Below are 19,753 nucleotides of genomic sequence, written 5' to 3'. Positions count from 1 at the left end.
GAATCTGTGATCCTATGTTATCCTCCGATTTTACAGCTGAAGAAAATGAAACCCATAAGCGACCAATCAGTTAGTCAACTAGTATTTATTGTACTAAGTGCTGGGAATATCAAAAGTCATAAAAGTTTGAAGTTTCCTATCATTTCCCACTTGGATGCTTCCCTGGATTTCATCAAGGTCTCAGAAACCATCATCCTGAAAAGTCATATCAGCTGGAAAACCCATACCCCTTCAGTGTGGTTCTAAAGAGGGTAGAAGGTGAACATTGCCAAGTTCCTCCCTTAATCTCCATTTAAAGAGAGCGTTTTTGGGCAGCCATTTTATTATTTCCAACCTAGCTTCAGGATTTCATCATGTCCAAAAAGTGCCTAGTACCTCCCATAACCCCAATAACTTCTTTTGTTTAGCTTCATTCCAGAGGTTGACTTTTCCCTATTAAATTGTGAGCTCCTTTAAGGCAAAGACTGACTTTTGCCTTCTTTGTATCCCTAGTGATAGATTATCAAATCACAGGGTGAGATTTGAAGTTACATCCTCTAACTCTACTCTAGATGCTTTCCACTTTGACTGAGCCTTTTATAACCTAGGAATTATAAGAGGCAGAGATAACAATGAAGTACATTTCAGGAATGAGAGACAGCCTGTGTAAAGACCTCTGTGTTATAATAGCTGAATATGAGAGCTTCCATGTTACTAGAAAAAAAGGAGTTATATAAAAATATCTACAGGATCCCTCAACAAATGTCTGAGATCCATATATGTTTGAATTTTAGATAAGCAGGAGTACTTTGCTAATTAATATTGTGTAGGTCAAATCCTATTTTGAAAAATGTCAATTGCAATGAAAATTCCAAATTATCAAGCATTATGGGCTCCTGTATAACCAAAAAAATCAGTTTGTTAAACAATAAATGGATACAATCATTTTTCAATTCATAATTTATTCCAATCTTTCAACACCGAAATAAATTTCAGTTGTATTGTTTTTTGTCATGCCAACAATTTAAAAATCTAAACTGGGGTACTAGTTTAAAGTATTTTTAAAAATCTTTTGAATGTCAAGAACATTTTGTCAAATATTTTTAGTTGGTATAGTCTCATCCAATATATCTATCCATCAAGTGTCTGAGATCCATATGTACCTGACTTTAATATGTTAACTGTAAGTAAACTATTAATTTTGTGCAAGTCAAATCTTGTTTTAAGAAATACCAAGTGCAATGAAAAGTTTTGAATACTCGTCAGTCACCCAGTGGATCATTTATTAGCAGCAATGTGGGCTTAATGAAAATTTCAGCATACCAAAGAATTTAACTTGTTCCTTTAACTCTATTGTAAGTAATACTTGAATCATGAAAATTATTGAAAATATGCCATCACTATTAAAATAAAACTAAGCTAAAAAGAACTGATCTCCATGTTCTAAATATCATTCATTCTTCAGATCACAAAATGTCTATAAATTGTCATCTTTATTCATTTTAAACTCATATACATTTTTGTAAAAGAAGCAAAAATTCTTTAAAAATCTAAAGGAGAGTCACATGCCAATTTAAGGAAGCAGGACAGTACAAAGGAAAGGGGGGGTGGGGAATCCACCTATAGCTAGTTAAATCAGGATAGGCAGATGAAGAGTAGTACAGTGAGAAACTAAGAGGACCTCAACAGCCAGGCTTATTTTATGAATAGATCATCTGTAGCTTAGGTTCTCCACACACTTTGAAAACATACCTCACACTGTAGCAATCAATCAATGAAACAATCCACAAGATTTATTAAGCACCTATAATGTGTCAGGTATCCAAATGAAAATGAATGAATGGAATAATTTCTATAATGGAGTTCAATGAGAAAAAAAACAAATAATGTCTTTATGTGTATGTTAAGAATAAAAAAAATACAAGATAGTTTGGAAGGAAGGAAACTAGCAGTTGGGAGATCAGAAAAGATTTTCATTTTGTGCTTAACTATTATCTTGAAGGGGAAAAGCAATTCTATGCAGGAAAGCTGCAAAAGGGAATATGTTCCAGGTCTGGGGGACAGTCAGTGCAAAGGCAGAGAGGAAGAAAAGAACAAGAGCCTACTATGTTCTAGGAATCATACAGATATTACAAAACTGTGTAGTAGGTGCTGTTAAAAGAGATAGAAGTATTTTGTGTAAGGAACAGGTTGAAGGACAGTTTGGTGGGATCATATTATTAGACAGAAGTGATGTCCTATAAAGCTGGAAAACTAAACTGAAGGCAGATTTTATAAGGCTTTAAAAGCCTGACAAAGTAGTTATGTTATCCTAATATCAAGAGGAAGTCCCTGGAGTTGATTAAGGAGCGTCTCGGTCAGATCTGAACTTAAGGAAAATTCCTTTAGCTGCACTGTCTAGAATCAGACTGTCTGGTAAGTCAGAAGCACAGTCAGGAGTAGAAAGAAACTTTCAATAAAGAGTGTAGAGGTAAAAGAAAAGAGGGCGCAAGATTGGAACTGAGGGAACACCCACAGGTAGGGAGCATGAAGAGACAGCAAAGGAAATTTAAATTGTAAGAGCAATTGGGAGAAGGGAAACAGGAAGACAGGAGAACCAGAAAAGATAAGGTTCACAAGGAGAGAAAAAGAGCAATTAGAAGAGGGAGCTCAAATTTGATAGAGCAGTCAGAACATTAAAGGCAGAGAAGAGCATCAGACCCAACACATAGTGATCACTTTAGACATAGACATTTCAATTAGGTGATAAGATCAGAAGCCAGACTGCAAAAGGTTAAAGGGGAGGAAAGAATGTGGAAACAATGACTGTGGGTAGTGTTTTTGATAGGAGTTTTGCTAACAAAAAGTAGAGAGCTATATGATAATACCCTGAATGATAGAATTTAGTGAAGGCTTTTTTAAGGATGTGGAGAACTTGGCATATCTAAAGATAAAAGGAAAGGAACCAGCATATAAAGCAAGAAACTAAGGACTTGGGGAAGGGATGGGAGGATGATTGATGGGTGCCAGCTGGAGAAGATGGGAGGGGAAAGGATCAAAGGCAAGTGGTTGAAGGATTGGCCTTGGCAAGGAAGATACATCTTGTTATCTAAAAGACTAAAAAAAAAAGGGAAGGGTGGGGGTGGTGAGGAGCAGAGTGGATGATGTCAAAAAGTTTTGATATGAGAAGTAGAAAAGAACATTCATGGCAAATGGCCTCAATTTTCTCAGCAAAATAAAAGGAAAAGTCCTCAGTTGAAAGGAGGTGACACGATAAGTTTGAGGGAAAAGGAGAATATCTGGAATCAAATATTCAAACAACTGAGAAGCAATAAAAAAGATTGCAGCCAGGTGGTAAGGGGGAAAGAGTGTTGGGCCTGGAATCAGGAAAACCTGAGTTCAAATTTGCTATCAGACACCTCCCTGGGCGAGTTATTTAACCTCTGTCTTCTTTAGTATTCTCAACTACATCAATGTAGATAATAGTAATACCTATCTCTCAGGGTTGCTGTGAAGAGCAAATGAAATGATGCTTGTAAAGTATAAGTCACAGTGCTTAGCACCCTGTGCCCAGTAAGCCAGGTGGGGTGATTTCCTCCAGCTCTGCAGCATCTGAGTAAGAACAGAGGAGATGGACAGTGGGAATAATCTCTGTGTATACACTTACTTTGTAGAGACTTAACTCTTACATCAGTCCCTTGCCTCTATCCACACATTCACAGCCCTAAACCAGGCATTCATCACCCTTAGCAATAACCACACACTGACTCTTAATTAATCTCCCTCCCTCAAATCTTTTTCTCATCTCAGTTTTGTCACAGTGATTTTCTTTTTTTTTTTTAAGGTTTTGTTTTGTTTTTACAAGGCAATGGGGTTAAGTGGCTTGCCCAAGGCCACACAGCTGGGTAATTATTGTCTGAGGCTGAATTTGTACTCAGGTACTCCTAATTCCAGGGTTGGTGCTCTATCCACTTTTCCACCTAGCTGCCCACACAGTGATTCTCCTAACATGTAGACCTGACCATGTCAAGCTCTACTTGATTAACTCCAATGAATGCCTTCTATCTCTTATTCTTTTTGAGCATTTCAGTCATCTCCAACTCTCCCTGACCCCACATGGGGTTTTCTTGGCAAAGATATTAAGAGTGGTTTGCAATTTCCTTCTCTATCTGAACTCAAGTTCTCCTGACTCCAGGGTTATACTCTATCTATTCCACCATCTAGCTGCCTCTTTTTACTTCTTGGATAAAATAGAATGTAATCTTTTTGGTTTTAAAGTCTATCACAACTTAAATAAAACTTACCTTTCCAACCTTATTATGCATTCATTACCTATAATTAATGTTCTTATTGATGTTATTGAACACAAAATCTCCTGCTATTAGGCCTTTGCACTGGTTTTCACTCATAGAACTCCCCTTACCTCCACTTCTTAGTATTCCTATTTTTCCTTCAAACTGCATAAGCAACACCTTCACAATGAAGTTTTTCTTATCACACCAGTTGCTAGTGCTCCCCTCCAATTCCCCAATTATCTTATATTTATTTTTTCCAGTTTATTACACACACACGCATATATATGTATTGCATCCCCTGACAGAATGCAAGCTCCATGAGGACAAGGGCTGCTTCCTGTTTTTATTTTTTTCTCCCAGCACAGTGACTTTCTTACACCAAATGCTTAACAAATACCTGCTAAATGACTATTTGACCTGAGAATGAATACCAGATTCTCCAGTCCCATATTCTGACATCTTTTCCACTGTGCTTCTTTGGTTAAGTGAGTGTAGTTAGCACATTCCTAGGAAGGCAGGATGAGGATCAGTACCAGATCCAGGATAAGAAGACAGGGGCTCAAACTCCACCTGGAATGTGACTTAGTTGGGAGACCAGAAAAGTTACTTTACTACCCTAGAGTTCAACTTCTTTGTCTGTAAAAACAGAGGTTGGATGATATGATCCCTGAGAGGCTCTCAGTGAAGGTGTTTTCAGATTTTAGCCTGAGAAAGAAAGAAGCAAATCTTGGAAGCTCCTCTGAAACCTAATTTTTCTAACAATTCCTTTGGAAAAATTAAGTGAAAGGCTCTAGATAATCACCTATATAGTTCTAAAACTTCCAAAAGTAGAAATGACAAATCTTACCATTTTAAGTGACTACAATATTTATACTGGTACATTTCAAAAACATAGTACAAACATTTGCCTCCTGAAATTTATCTGTCTTATTATCTTATTACCTCTCTTCAGAAAAATAGATAAAATTTGCTTTGGTCAAAAACCAGTCCTAGCCATGTTAATTTGTCATTGTTGAAAAAAAAAATGAAACAAGAATCATTTATACCACTTTAAACTATTCAAGAGATAACAATCCAGTGTGTGGACTGGAAGGTTCATCACTCAGTAACAAGGAAGCATTAAGGCAAAAATGGCTCTCCTGAATGATAATGCTTCCAAATACAGCTAAGATGGCCATATTCTTTATGAAGCTGAGTGACAGGGCCAGAAGGATGCATAGATGCCACACCTGGAAACCTTACCAAAGTATTCTCACATCTCATACCCTTCCCTCTCCACCTAAATTTTTATTTTGATATTTCCCAATTCCATTTCAATGATAAAAATGATTTCTATCTCTTCTGGACATATTTAGTTATTTTTTTAAAAATTTGAAACAATACTCTGAAATACTATATTAAATCTGTGCTATAACAATCCATAGAAATTCTAAGCTCTGACCTTTATTTTTGGCAAAGCAATGGGGTTATGTGACTTGTCTGAGGTCACACATCTAGGCATTAGTAAATGTCTGAGGCTGGATTTGAACTCAGGTCCTCTTGACTCCAAGGCCGGTACTCCATCATTATGCCACCTAGCTTGCCCCCCTAAGCCCTGATCTTAAAGATACATAAAATTGTACCAAATTTATTGCCTTTGTATAAACTCACAGATTATTTCCCTAATACATACAAAGCACTACACAACCACTATGTCTGATCAGCTGTCTCTAATAAATAGAAATCACCCTAAGACAGGACAAGATAATTAAAGCGATGCACCACTATAGTTCATTTTATTTATCTATCTTTCCTTTCTAAAATGTAGATAATTTTTGTGATCAGATCTTGTCCATTATCAAAGCTAGTAAACAGCAGAGGGGAATCTTGTTTTTAAATTAACATTAAGACTCAATCAATAATAATTCCAGTGAAAAGGAAAATTTCCTACTTGTCTGATCTACATATCTGAGTACAAGTTATTTTATAAAGTTATATCAACAAAATGATGTATTTGGTTTGAAGATTCCTGTTAAGAAATTATGCTGTCAGATCTTTATATATTGTGAATATTTTATATTTCCAACTGCCTGCTAACTTTGTTGAATTTATTCCTTATAATTTATTATAAGAGGAGACAGAACTCTGATGATAGTCATTTTCCAGCTTGGATGGGCACATATTTTGATCTAGAAGAACCAAGATTACCCCCATAAACATTCCAGAAAAGTTCCAACAAAACAAAATAAAAATAGCTTTAAGTTCTTCCAGCCAGTCCAGAATTACAAAACCAAACTACCAGAACTCTTCATGGGCACTTAATATAGAGAAATCAAGGTAGGAAAAAGACATAAGCATGTAAATATCCTAGACCCATGGCAGAATACAAAGCCAGTGTAGCAGACAGCTCAGTGCCTGAGTCATACAAGGAAAAAAAAATGAGACCAGCACCCAAGCAGCATAGTATTCTGAATTCCTATATCCAAGCCAAGAAGAAATCAAACCAATACCATCTAAGCATTTGGAAAGGACTATTCAATGATAAAGTGAATATATTCCAAAAGGAGGGAAAGAAAAAAGTATCCCTTCAAAATTCTAATAACTGAAAGGAGTTTTGATAAGTCATGATCTTGGGGGGGGGGTGGAGGGGTTTTGTTCTACTTTGAGGTTATCTGGAGAAGAAAGGGAGTGGGAAAGAATACAGTAGGAAAGGATTATGTTAACTCACATAATAGGGATCCATGAGATGAAGCAGATTAAAAACATGGAGAAAGGGTAGAGAAAACAGGCCCACATGAACCTCACTTTCATCTAAAGTGAATAAAAAGAGGGTGAACATACACACACACACACACATATACACTTTGGTATATAGAAATAGGTGGGGTCAGAGAAAATGAAAAGGGGAGAAGTTTTAAGAAGGATGTAAGGATTAATAAGGGATCAGCTATAATCAAAACAAACTCAATGGGATGTCAAATGCTCATAGAGAACAGTATGAGAAAATCTCTGAAAGCCTGCATACCAGTTTGAGAACACCAATATAAAAGAAAAAAATTTTATGAAAGGCCAGAGGAGAACTTCCTGGTCAGGATCAACAATGGCAGCAGTATGAAGAAAGACTGATTTTGAAAAAAAAAAAAAAAATGGAAAATGGATTATTTTTAAAGGGAGGAAGGAAGAATTGAAAAATATCCCTTCAAGTTACATGTCACCTGTAACCAATGGCAAGAGGCCTTTAGCTTCCAGAGCTCTTTCTCCTCTGATCCCCTACAGCTTCCAGATGGGGTTCTCACCTCTCAGTCCTAATATTCTGAAAGAGACCCATATTTCAGGTCATAGATGTGAGAGCAGGCCATCTCACTGAAGGAGATATTGGCCTCTCAGGGTAACATGGCAAAAGTCACCTCAGTTCCCAAGGTAAGTTTGGGGGGTAGTTGATCGTTTTTTAATTATTAATACCATTTACATATAGTGTGCTAAAAAATAGGGAAAAAAAATCTCATAAAATCCTTTATAACTCTAGACTGTGAATTAAAAATGATACCAATATGTAATTTTTTTTGTTCACCTGGAGATAATAGGACTGCCTTCTGAATGGTCTTCAGTGGATCATTTTTTTCATCTTCTGCCGAATTGCTTCCCATTGCTAACTGATTGACTGCAGTGTACAGTAAAGCCTTCAGTATTAAAAACAAAAAAGAAGTTACTTTTATGATTACAGGTCTTTCAAAAATTACCAGGGAACATGTTGATGGTGTGACCCCTATATCATACTTGAAAGTCATTTTCAGTGGACTATTTCTTAGCAACAAGAAGAAAACCAACCTTTCCATGATTTGAGTCAAGTATATGAGCCACATTTCCTGCTATAGCTCCGCCCTAAAATATAAAATATTGAATAATTACATTTTGCTTATTGCAGAAATAACATATAACAGTTAAGACATCATTTTAGAATTCTTTTTTAAATTTTATTTACTATGAAATTAAATATTTCTACAAAAACAAGATACTTAAGACACTTTAATATATGAAACTACATACATAGATGTATATTAAGTGCTGAACTATATAAAGTTTATGAGAATATGAGGTCCTTTTCTTTTTTATTTTTTGTACATTTTAGAAAAAAAACCCTATTTTATTGCTATACTTTTCTGGGGTGTTTATCTATCATTGCCTACTAACCAATTATCACCTGAATCCCTTCTCACTGAGAAGTCTTTCCTTGTCTTAAATAGGTTATAAGTCCAAGATGAACAAAACAATACCTTTTCATTACTTATTTGAAAAATTAGGATGTTTCCTAATCATCTAACCTCAAAATTCTTGATTTATTCAAGGCAATTCATTATTATTATCATTCTAGTTAACTATTCCATTTCTCAATTTAAATTGTTATGGTGCTAAAAGATTTTTTAAGCCATAATGATTTGGTATCACTTAAAAGGAATTAGCATAGGTAATTATCCTAATATCACCATCTTCAAATGCCTACTCCGATATCTTAAATAATGGATTATAGAAACTTAAACATAAAGCCCTCTCTTTCTAAATTTCCTATTGCTGTGGAGTACACTTCTATTCTCAGTCTCTCATGCCTGAAATTAATTCCTTCCTCATCTCCTCCTCTGGTTCTTCTCATTCTTTACAGTTTTGATCCATGTCCTCTAATAAAGCATAGGATCCCAGATTTACAATAGCAAGGGACCTAAGAAATTAATTCCCTAATACCTTCCCCAAAATTTATCCTGTATGCTGGTTGTTTGTCCATGGTTATTTGCATTTTTGGCTCCATTAGTAGACTGTGAGAGCCTTGAAAGCAGGGACTATCTTTCATTTGTCTTAGCACTGACAGCACTTACTAATAATGTCGAGCATATGGTAAATGTTTGTGGATTAGATGTGATGTTTTCTAATTAAAATAAAAAAATAAATTATTAGCTCCCTAGTCATTAAAAAAAAAACTTCCACTTTTAGTGAAACTCGTAACAATGTTCTTTAAATAGCGCCAAGCTTTTTGCTACTTCAATAAATTATAGCACAAAATAGCTTCTAATCTAAACCTCATAAGTCAGTTATGAATCCAAACAAAGAACTACACTACATATTTTTTTTTCAATCAATCACTAGAGAAGTTTTTCAGCTGTGATAGAAGAACACATATGGTAAGGCACTGCTTTTAAGTGGCAGGAGTAGTACTACTTCCTTGAGAAACAACAGAAAAGTATGTATTTAAATTTCCAGCTTCAAATCCATGATACTATGAAACAGATTCTACATGTGTAGAGTAAGTTTCACATCACTATTTTTCTATTTTTTTTGCATATTTTTTATTCTTTTCTCATATGTAGACATCGGTTTTGCTTTGATACTTGAGGTCTCTAAACAAAGTTATATTTCATATATCAAAAGCAGAGATAGCATAATTAAAATATGGATACCATATCTCATTATCATTAGCAGTATCCTTGTAAAATCAATATCCTCAATATCCTTGGAAGTCCTTTGCAACTAATAATAGGCATCTGGAGAAAAAGAATTTACTTATTGAATGCATCATAAGCCATATGGAATCAAAGACTTTGGGTTGGAAGGGACCGTAGCAACCAACTAGCCTAACTCATTCCTGAATAAGAAATCACTCTACAAAATAATGTTTGTCCTTCGTTTTTGAAGAAGACCACATCAGGTAGATCACCTGATGCCATGACAAGCACATGAATTGAATTTGAGTGAGGGAGGTTCTGCGCTAAGTCACCAGCCTCACTTTCTCCTCTAGAGTCAGTGGGTCCAGTGGCCAGATGAATTAGGATAACTGGAGATGGACCTGGATGCAAGGCAATTAAGGTTAAATGACTTGCCCAAGGTCTCACAGCTAGTAAGTGTCAAGTGTCTGAGGCTGGATTCCAAGCCCTGTCCTCCTGACTCCAAAGCCAGTGCTCTCTATCCACTGTACCACCTAGCTGCCAAATACTACTGCCAATCTCTACAAAATACCTGACAAGGGATCCTCCAGCTTGTTTTTCAAGGCCTCTAGGGAGGATATTACTAAGGCCATCAATTCCACTTGGACCCAGTTTTGTCAGGAACAACTTCATTAAATCAAGCCCTAAAAAGCTTCTTTGCATCTTCCACCATTTTGCTCCTTGTTTAACCCTCTGGGAACAAGCAGAACCAGTCTAAGCCCTCTGCCATCGACAGAAAGTCTTTGAATATTTGAAGTCATCTCTCAGATGTCCTATGCTTGCTCAGTTTTTCTCTTCTCTAGGTTAAGTACTTTCAATCATTCTTCCTGTGATAAGTTTTTAAGGTCTTTGACCAGCCTGTCGTCCTCCCTCTGTATTCTCAATAGGAATAAATGTCCTTTCTAAAATGCGGTGCTCAGATCAGATATCAGAGCTGCTCCATTATCAAAACCATTTGTAGACAAAATGGAAAAAATGTAGCCTAGACAACAGTTGGTGGATTCAGAAACTAACTGAATGATTAGAACCAAAGTGAAATCATTAATTGATCAGTAACAACTTGAAAGATGTCTACTGGAGTGCCTCCTTAATCATTGTTCAATATTTTTATCAATGATCTGGATCCATAGAGACTTTATTAAAAGAGCCAATGTAATGAAATTGAGAGGGAGGTCTAACCCAGTGGATAACAAAGTCAAGTTCCCAAAAAGATTTGGAAAGGCTAAGACAAGGATTTAATAAACTCAAGTTGAATAGGTACCATCTTATCATCTTATAGATTACTTATATAGCATTTTTTAAGATTTGCAAAACGTCTACTTTTTTTTTTCATTTGAACCTAAAACAACTCTGTGGGGCAAGTGCTATTATTAGCCTCATTTTATAGATAAGGAAAAGTGAAGCTGAGAGCAGTTAAAGAACTTGCTTAAGGTCACACAGATAGGAAGTATGTGAGGCAAGATTCCACCTCAGATCTTCCTGCAGGCCTAGAACTCTAAATCTAGAACTGTAATCATAAGTGCTACAACGGAGGTCATAAAATCAAACTCACAAGAATAAGATAGGTGTGGGATGGACAAGTTTTGTGAAAAAGTCATAGGTGTGAACTAGATGTAAAAAATAAGTGAAAATATTGCCCAGCAATCATCCTCAAGTAAATTTAAGAGAGGTTATAGTCCTACTGATTGTATGGCTAACATTTGCAGTACTCTATTTGGTTTTGAGCATGATATTTAAGAATAACTCCGGAAAATAACAAAAATAATAATCTGATTATGGCCAATTAAGAATGAACCAAAAGCACTAATAAGAACATCTGACCTAGAAAAGACTTAGAGATAATAAAAGTATTCAAGCAGTTTTATCACATGGAAGAAGGATTAAAAGTGTTCTTGGCTCAAAGGGGCAAAAAATAGAAGCAATGGAGAGAATTTGAAAAGAGCTTTATTTTAGTTCAATATAAGGAGCATTTTCATAATTACTAAAGAATTAGAGAAAATGTGGAACAATGGATAGAATATAGGCTCTGGGAGTCAGGAGGACCCAAATTCAAATGTGGCTTCAAAATTTAAGAACTGTTTGACTCTGCACAAGTCACTTAATTCTGTTTGCCTTAGTTTCCTCATCTGCAAAATAAACTGGAGAAGGTAATGAATGGCAAACCACTCCAGTATCTTTGCCAGGAAAACCCCAAATGAGGTCATGAAAAGTCAAATTGTCTAAAACCGAATGAATAATAATAATAATAATAATAATAATAATAATAATAATAATAATAATAATAGGAGAATGAATTGTTTTTGGAGAGAGTGGTTTTCATTTGAGAGGAGGTTTTCAAATGTAAATTGGATAAACATGTTAGTGATGCTGAGACTTTGCAATAGTTGCAAAACTTACTTAAAAACTCTAAAGTTTCATTTTAATGGCATATATTATTTCTATTTTTGGCAGACTTTATGAAATAACTTACTTGGGCATATTGTGGAGTATACTGAGGAACCACTCGGGATAAAAGAGACCAAAGGGCAGGGTCTGCTGGGTTACTATAGAAGAGATCAAAAGTTTAACAAAGTTTAAAATGGAGTTATCTATAATAAAAACAGACAAAAATGCTTTTCAATTTTCATTTTCCTCAGAATTTTAAGTATAAAAATATTTTAGTCATATAAAACAAATTCATGATACATGTTTCCTGCTCAATATGAAGCTCCTAGTCTTTAAGAAAAACAAGTTATTATTTTCTGTTGTGAGGTTTGTTAACATGGGCTCTGAAATGACTATACTAACCTGTCAGAGATATACAAAAATTGGTCAATAAGAAAGGCTTCTGAAGCCCACAACTGCCTGACATTATCAAGTGATCTTTTGCAAAGTAAATTCTAGATAAACTTGAAGATAACCTGAAAAGACTGGACCAGTCTTTGGTCACTGGATCAGCCATAAGATCAAAAGAGAAGCTGAAGACTTGGAACTTTCAAAAAAATTTGCTCCCTGACTTATTGCATTTATAGACATCTCTTCCCAATCTATCCTCAGGTTGCCCTGAAAACATTTACTGCCCTCCCCAATCTCTAAAAACCCATAAATATCTCACCCTTTATCCCCATTTCCTTTTGAACAGCTGCGCTCTCCCTACCTCTCTGCTCCACTTATGCAAGCTCTTCTTAAGACAATAAATCCTTTTCAGGGACCCAGGGTCTTTTAGGCTCAAGGATCATTTATTAATAGGCACTACAATGTCACTTTGAAATTTCCATCAAAGGGGAGAGATAAATGTGAGGAAACTCCCTCTACTCACATAATGAAGCAGCTTTTCTACAATGTATAGAGTTACCTGTAGCACTGAAGGGTTGACATGTCCCATGTCATCTCAGCCAGTTTATAGAAGATGAATTGAACCCAGGTCTTCCTGACTCAAGACTACTTCTCTATCCACTGTACTATCCTGTCTTGTTATCTGAGCAATTATTTGCTTTAAATATCACAAAGAGTTTCATGTTTAAAAACATTAAATTTAAGTACACAGAAAATAGTTGTCTGGGAAGACATATTGCAAAGAAATAAGCTACTAAAGGAAATCATATATCTATAACTCCAATTTACTGGCTTCATCAGACTGCAATTAAATCTAGCTTATATGAGGAAAGACTATTATTTTCTCAAATGGGTCTATATATTTACTATGGCAGATGGTAGTGTTCAGTTCTTTAATTTCATCAGTGTAGGTCCTGCACTAATTCAGACTGTAATTTGTAGGGTTAGTGAATAGATTGGGGAGTCTCAAGATTAATTTGCCTATAGTTGTCACACTGCCAGACCCTTTTCCTTCAGTGCCCTCCCCATTCATGAAACAAAACCAAAAACAAAATCTTTTTCACAAGCAAAATCAATTCCCACATTTGTTGTGTCCTGGAAATGTATGTCTCATTCTGCCCCTTGGGACTATCCCCTCTGCAAAAAGATGGAAAGCAAGCTTTATTAACACGATAAGCCTTGCATTTAAAAGGGATTGGTTTCTACTAACATTTTCATAATGAACTTACCTCATTTTACCATGCTCAATAAGATCTTATCCTAAAGATGTATATTAATATATCATATTTTAATATGTTATATTAAGTGAAATTTAAAGTTCTCAAATACAGATTTTTACCTGTGGACAGCTTTAGATACTTGTCTCTGCACCAACACATTTCGACCTTGCAGTGCATAAACAGCTGATGTAATAAGGCACTTCTGATAATTATCGTCTTTTTGCTTTATATGCTTTAATAACTCATTAAGTGCTGCTTTTGAGAGAGTAGCATCTTTCATTGCTAGCCCCAGAGCACAGAGTGTTTGAAGACTTTCAGTGGTTGGTTCTTTTAAGATAGAACTGTAAATTCAGAAAAGAGAAAAAAGCAAAAACAAGACACTTGTGTACAGTTTCTAAGAAGTTTGACAATTGTGTCACAGAAACTTTGCCTAAAAAGCATTTCTACTAAAAAAAGTCTCAAAAGGGAAAATTCTCCAATTTCTCTGGATTTGATGAAACTCTTACTATTATATATACAAAAATCTATTTGTTTTACAAATTCTTGATCTTGAGGAGGAGAGAGGGAGAAAGACATCTGTTTACATCTTTCTTCCCAGAACAAGTTATTTAAAGTCCTTAAAAACACTACATCAAGTTCTGTGGACCTCTTGGGAAGTTGCTGGAATAATTCTGTCAGAAGATGTCTGCCTTCAAAAACCATCCTGAAATGCATGACAAAAGATGAAAAATAATTTCCTCAATATAAAAATATCTTATTTTTCATGGTTTCCCAGAAAAGGAGAAGAAAAGCGTCCATTCAATTAGCAAAATACTGCTGAAATCAGAACTCATCAGTCATCTTTACTACAACTCCAGTCAATTATATTTTTGGACTTAATGAAATGTAAAGTTTAAGAGAATTTTGGCAATGGACATAAAACATCTATGAAATTTTGATTTAGTTGTCTTGAAGCTAAAGTAAAAATGGATAAAAAAGTCTTACCCAAAGGATACCTCAAACTTACAGAATTTCTTACCTGAGAGAGAAGTTCAGTTACCTCACATTACTTATTAAAAAAATAGGCCTACAGATCAAGTAACTTACTCAAGTTTTTCCAATTAGATGGAGGTAGAATGAAGTTAAGAACCAGGATTCCCAAATTCTGGGTCAGTGTTCTTTCCATTATACCAGGCTTCTGATCTATAAACTTAGGACAAAACTTGGGAACATTCCTGATAATTACCATGAATTTTGGACTATACTTATCTCAAAAGTCTTTCCAAAAGTGCTCAGGAGAATTGAATGAAAACAATTATTATCCATGAATAATATCACAAAATAACATACCTGTTGAGTCAATGTAATGTTAATAGAGTTATAAAGCAATATGTTTAGTTCTCTGTAGTAGTAAACAAACATTAAAACTCTAAATTTACATAAGAACTGTTCTAAGGAAACAAGACTAATCAGAAACAAACAGGAATAATAAAATAGGCTTAGAGGCTGGATAAATTTAGGAATGTATTACAAGCAAGGATATAAATCAGGAATGATAACAGATAACAACAACAATCAAAGAGGGTGTGTTAGAAAAAAATGCAGCAATACAAATTAAATCTCAGTGACAAAAGAAGCAAAATCCATTCTGTACACTGACTCAAAAGGAAAAAAATCATCTATGTAAACATCATTTGTAATCTATAATTTACAAAAGTCTCCCTCATCAAACTCAACAAACTTTTACTGAACTGAAACAAATTTTTTAGATATTCTAGTCATGAACTATTCATTCAAAAAACATGTAATACTATAAGATGCTAAAAACAAACTCTTGTTTTAGATATTAAAGTTACAAAGATGAATAAAAGAATAAAGTTCCTGACTTCAAGGAGCATATAGCCCTAATTTATCTATATCTTTGTAAATACCTTTGAAGATTTTTTTGTGGTTATATTGCACCTCCCCAATTACCCTCCTGACTTCTCCACATCAAAAAGTACCTATTATAAACAGAAAAAAATTCAAAACCAGTACCATTCTTGAATTATAATTTCATTCTAAGATAAAAGAAATTACCTGACAAGAAAAAAACAACTAAAATATAAGATAGACAGAAACTAGATAAAAATTTAGGTCCTAAAACCAGCAACATGAAACAGGAATAAAGATTCCTGGTTGTATAGAGAAAGGAGAGGATAAGAACCTCCATCAGTATTAACCAAAGCTGCTCCTTGACCCAATCATATTTGTCTACTGCACTTTGTCAAGTTAGCTTTCAGTGACTCCCAAACACAACTGAACAGAAATGAATAAAATCAAGCAGTTTTTCTGGCCAGATTCACTCTACATTTAGGCTATACAACTTCAACTGGGCTTTCACTGCTGTTATGTAATCTTTCAACATCTCCCTTATCAACTCACTATCCCATTCTTCACCTGGCTCTTCTAAGCCTTTCCTTCCCTCCTCTCCTCAAGCCTCTCAGCTCCTCCTTCCCCCACCTCTCTGCTAAGAGACTTGCCTCAGATTTCACAGAAAAAAAAAAACTTGAGCCATTTACCATGAACTCTTTTTTCCTCATTTCATATCATTCTGATACTGACAAATTCTTCTTTACCCTTGTCTCACTCAAAGGTAGCTTTACTCCCTATCAAGGTTAAACCCCACCACTTGCACTCCTGTCTTCTCTAACAGATTGTCTTCTCTATCACTTATCTTCAATTTCTTCATGTTTGTCAAAGGAAATCCATGTCTTTCTCATTCTAAAAGAACCTGACTTGATTTATCTATCCTTGTTATAATCCTAGATGTCTTCCATACTTTGTGGCTAAATGCCTTGAGAAGCATGTCTACAATAGGTACCTCTACTTTATCTCCTTGTACTCTCTTCTTAAACCCTCGCAATTTGGCTTCCAATCCAATCATTTCATTAAAACTGCTTATCCCAAAGTCGCCAATTATTTCTTAATTGCCAAATCCAATGGTCTTCTTTCAAACATCATTCTTCTTGACCTCAATGCAATCTTTGACACTGCTGATCACACTTTTTCTTGATAGTCTCTTCTCTCTAGCTTTTTAGACAGCACTCTCCTCACATTCTCCTCTCAAATTGTTATTTTTCAATCTCTGTTGCTGAATTCTTATCTAGATCATACCCTCTAATCCCAGTTGTACAGCAGGCTCTATCCTGGGTACTTTTTTCTTTCTGCTACTATAGTATCACACTTAGTAATCTAAAAAACCAAAAAAAAATTTTTTTTTAAAGTTTCAAATTCTCTTCCTGCATCCAAGCCTTTCCTTAACCACTGAGAAGGCAAACAAGATAATCATTGTAAATATGAAGTCATAGAAAACAGATTTATGTATCAGCCATACTGTGAAGGAAAAAAGAGCAAGAAAAATGAAGTGAAAAAATGTTTCACTGTACTTAATCAGTTCTCTTTCTCTGGAGTTGGACAGAATTTTCATGATGAATCCTTTAGAATTCCCATGGGTATTGCATTAATCAGAACAGCTAAGTCATTTAGAACAGATCATCATGTAATATTGTGTTACTGTGTACAATGTTCTTCTGGTTCTGTTCACTACACTTTGTATCATTTCATATAATCTTCCTGGTTTTCTCTGAAACCATCCCCAGTGTCATTTCTTAAAGCATAATAGTATTCCTTCACAATCATATGCAACAACTTGCTCAGCCATTCCCTGATAGGTATCCTCTTAATTTCCAATAATTTGCCATCATAAAGACTGCTATAAATATTTTTTGTACATGTGGGTTCTTTGATTTCTTTAGGATTCAGATGTGTAGTATTGTTTGGTCAAAGATTAAGTCAGTTTTATAGCTCTTCACATAATTTCAAATTGTTCTCCAGAATAGCTGGACCCATTCAGAACATGAATAGTGCATTAGTGTCCCATTTTCCTTTTTTGTCATTTTAGCCATCTGAGAGATGTGAGGTGGTACCTCAGAATTGTTTTAACTTTCATTTCTTTAATTAAGAATGAATTTAGAGTTCTTCTTCAGATATAACTATTGACAGCTTTGATTTTCTTTCTACTGAAAACTGTCTTTGTATCATTTGGCCATTTCTCAATTGGGGAATGGCTCTAACTTAGACAAATTTGATTCAGTTCCCTATATGCTTGAGAAGTGAGGCCTTTGTTAGAAAAATTTGCTATAAAAAAATTCCCCCAATTTTCCTGCTTTCCTTATAATTTTGATTGCATTAATTTTGTTTCTGTAAAAACTTTCTTTTCATATAATTCAAATAATTCATTTTACCTTTCATTATCTCTTCTAGCTCATTTGGTCATTAAATCTTCCCTTATCCTAGGTCTGACAGGTAATTATTTCCATGCTCCTCTAATTGTTTATGATATCATTCTTTATGTTTAAAGTTCCTATGGATTTATTTATCATCTCAATGCTGATGATTCTCAAATCTACCTTTCTTGCCCCAATCTCTGCTAACCTCCAGTCTCACAACTCCAACTGCCTGGACAGAGATGTCAGGTAGACATCTTAAACTCAACAAGTCCAAATCAGAATTCATCTTTTTCCCTAAATTCTCTGCCCTCCCTATCTCTAATGAACATGGTAACACTATCTTCCCAGTTCCTAAGGCTCAAAATCTTAGAGTTATACAGATTCCTCACTATCTCTCACCTCCCCAGATCCAATCTATTACTGAGGCTTGCTGATTTCACCTTTGCAACATCTCCTGAAAAGATCCCTTCTCTCCTTTGTTATTGCCTTCACTTTGGTAATGCCCTTTTCACCTCAAGCTTGGACTATTCCAATAGCCTGCTGATGAATCTGAACTGTCTCAAGTTTCTCTCCACTTCAATACATCCACCTTTCTATCACTTAAGTAACTTTCCTATAGTGCAAGTCCAACCATGTCAGCCCTATACTTATATAGACTCCAGTGGCTCCCTATTTTCTTCAAGACAAAAGCCTCAGTTTGGCATTCAAAGCCCTTCATAACATAACCCTTCCTCCCTCTCCAATCTTCTTAATCTTTGCTCCCTACTCCATTCTTGAATCTCTTCATTCAAATGACATTGACCTCTTTGTTATTCCTCAAAAAAGACACTCCCAGCATTTTCTAAGACTGTGTCCCATGCTGGAACATTTTCCCTTTACATCTCTACTTTCTGGTTTCCTAGACTTCCTTCAAATCCCAACTAACATCCCATCTTCTATAGAAGTCTTTCCTAATTCCTCTTAATTCTAGCACCTTCCCTTTGCAATTTCCTATTTATTCCTATACAAAAATTGTTTGAATATATTTGTTTGCTTGTTGTCCCCCTTCTTTAATGGAATCTTTAACAGAAAGAAATAATTTATGTGTCATTTTATATCCACAGTGCCTGGCACAGAGTAGGCACTGAATAAAATCTTACTGACTGGGAAAAAACTTGACTTTAATAAGTCAAGAAAGACTGGCTGATGGGCTGTTTCCTTTTAGTCCAATCTCAAAAAGTAGAGAAACAGTTTAAAAGTATATATTGCCATAATAAGGAACATAATTTACTATGATCTAAGAAGGAATACATATCCCTAAAACCACCTGATAGTTCCATAGTTCATAATCAAAACACCACCAACCATTGTTTCCAACAATATAATTTCTGCTTCTGAATAAACACAAATTTCAACCTAGTCATCCCCTGACATAAACATGACTAAACATTAATGTCAACTATACATACCATTTGAATAGTAATGTCTTGGCTATGTCCATTTTATTTTGTTTGTATTCTGTTATTGCCAGGGCCGTCAGGATATGAGCTTTGTCCTGCTCTGATTCAACAATGGACAAGGCTCTCTCATAGGCTGTTAATTAAGGTGAATTGGAAACAAAAATGAAATGGTATGAAAAGTAATCCCAATTACTATGGACTTTTAAAAACAGAGGCATAGAGAATGTACATCTTACCTTGCTTTCAAAGAAGACAGTAAAAATTAGTGACTCATTTGACTAAATTATTACAATGATGTCTCTGAGAATCTAGACCAAAAAATGTTGC

General features: G+C 35.1%; 1 protein-coding gene across 4 annotated transcripts in view; it reads right to left on the bottom strand.

The window, feature by feature from the left end:
- Window positions 1-19,753, bottom strand: part of SKIC3 (SKI3 subunit of superkiller complex) — a 110,152-nt gene that overhangs the window by 20,985 nt on the left and 69,414 nt on the right. For all 4 annotated transcript variants that reach the window (XM_074201313.1, XM_074201309.1, XM_074201312.1 and 1 more), the window contains 5 exons: window positions 19,436-19,559; window positions 13,857-14,078; window positions 12,174-12,246; window positions 8,061-8,114; window positions 7,804-7,912 (listed from right to left, as the gene is read on the bottom strand). In XM_074201313.1, coding sequence (XP_074057414.1) covers window positions 7,804-7,912; window positions 8,061-8,114; window positions 12,174-12,246; window positions 13,857-14,078; window positions 19,436-19,559 — 582 coding nt within the window. The remainder of the gene's footprint in view (window positions 1-7,803; window positions 7,913-8,060; window positions 8,115-12,173; window positions 12,247-13,856; window positions 14,079-19,435; window positions 19,560-19,753) is intronic.

The sequence above is a fragment of the Macrotis lagotis genome, chromosome X (assembly GCF_037893015.1).
Source record: "Macrotis lagotis isolate mMagLag1 chromosome X, bilby.v1.9.chrom.fasta, whole genome shotgun sequence".
NCBI lineage: Eukaryota > Metazoa > Chordata > Mammalia > Peramelemorphia > Peramelidae > Macrotis > Macrotis lagotis.
Note: the sequence above shows the minus strand (reverse complement) of the source record. Positions and strands in the feature narration are given on the sequence as shown.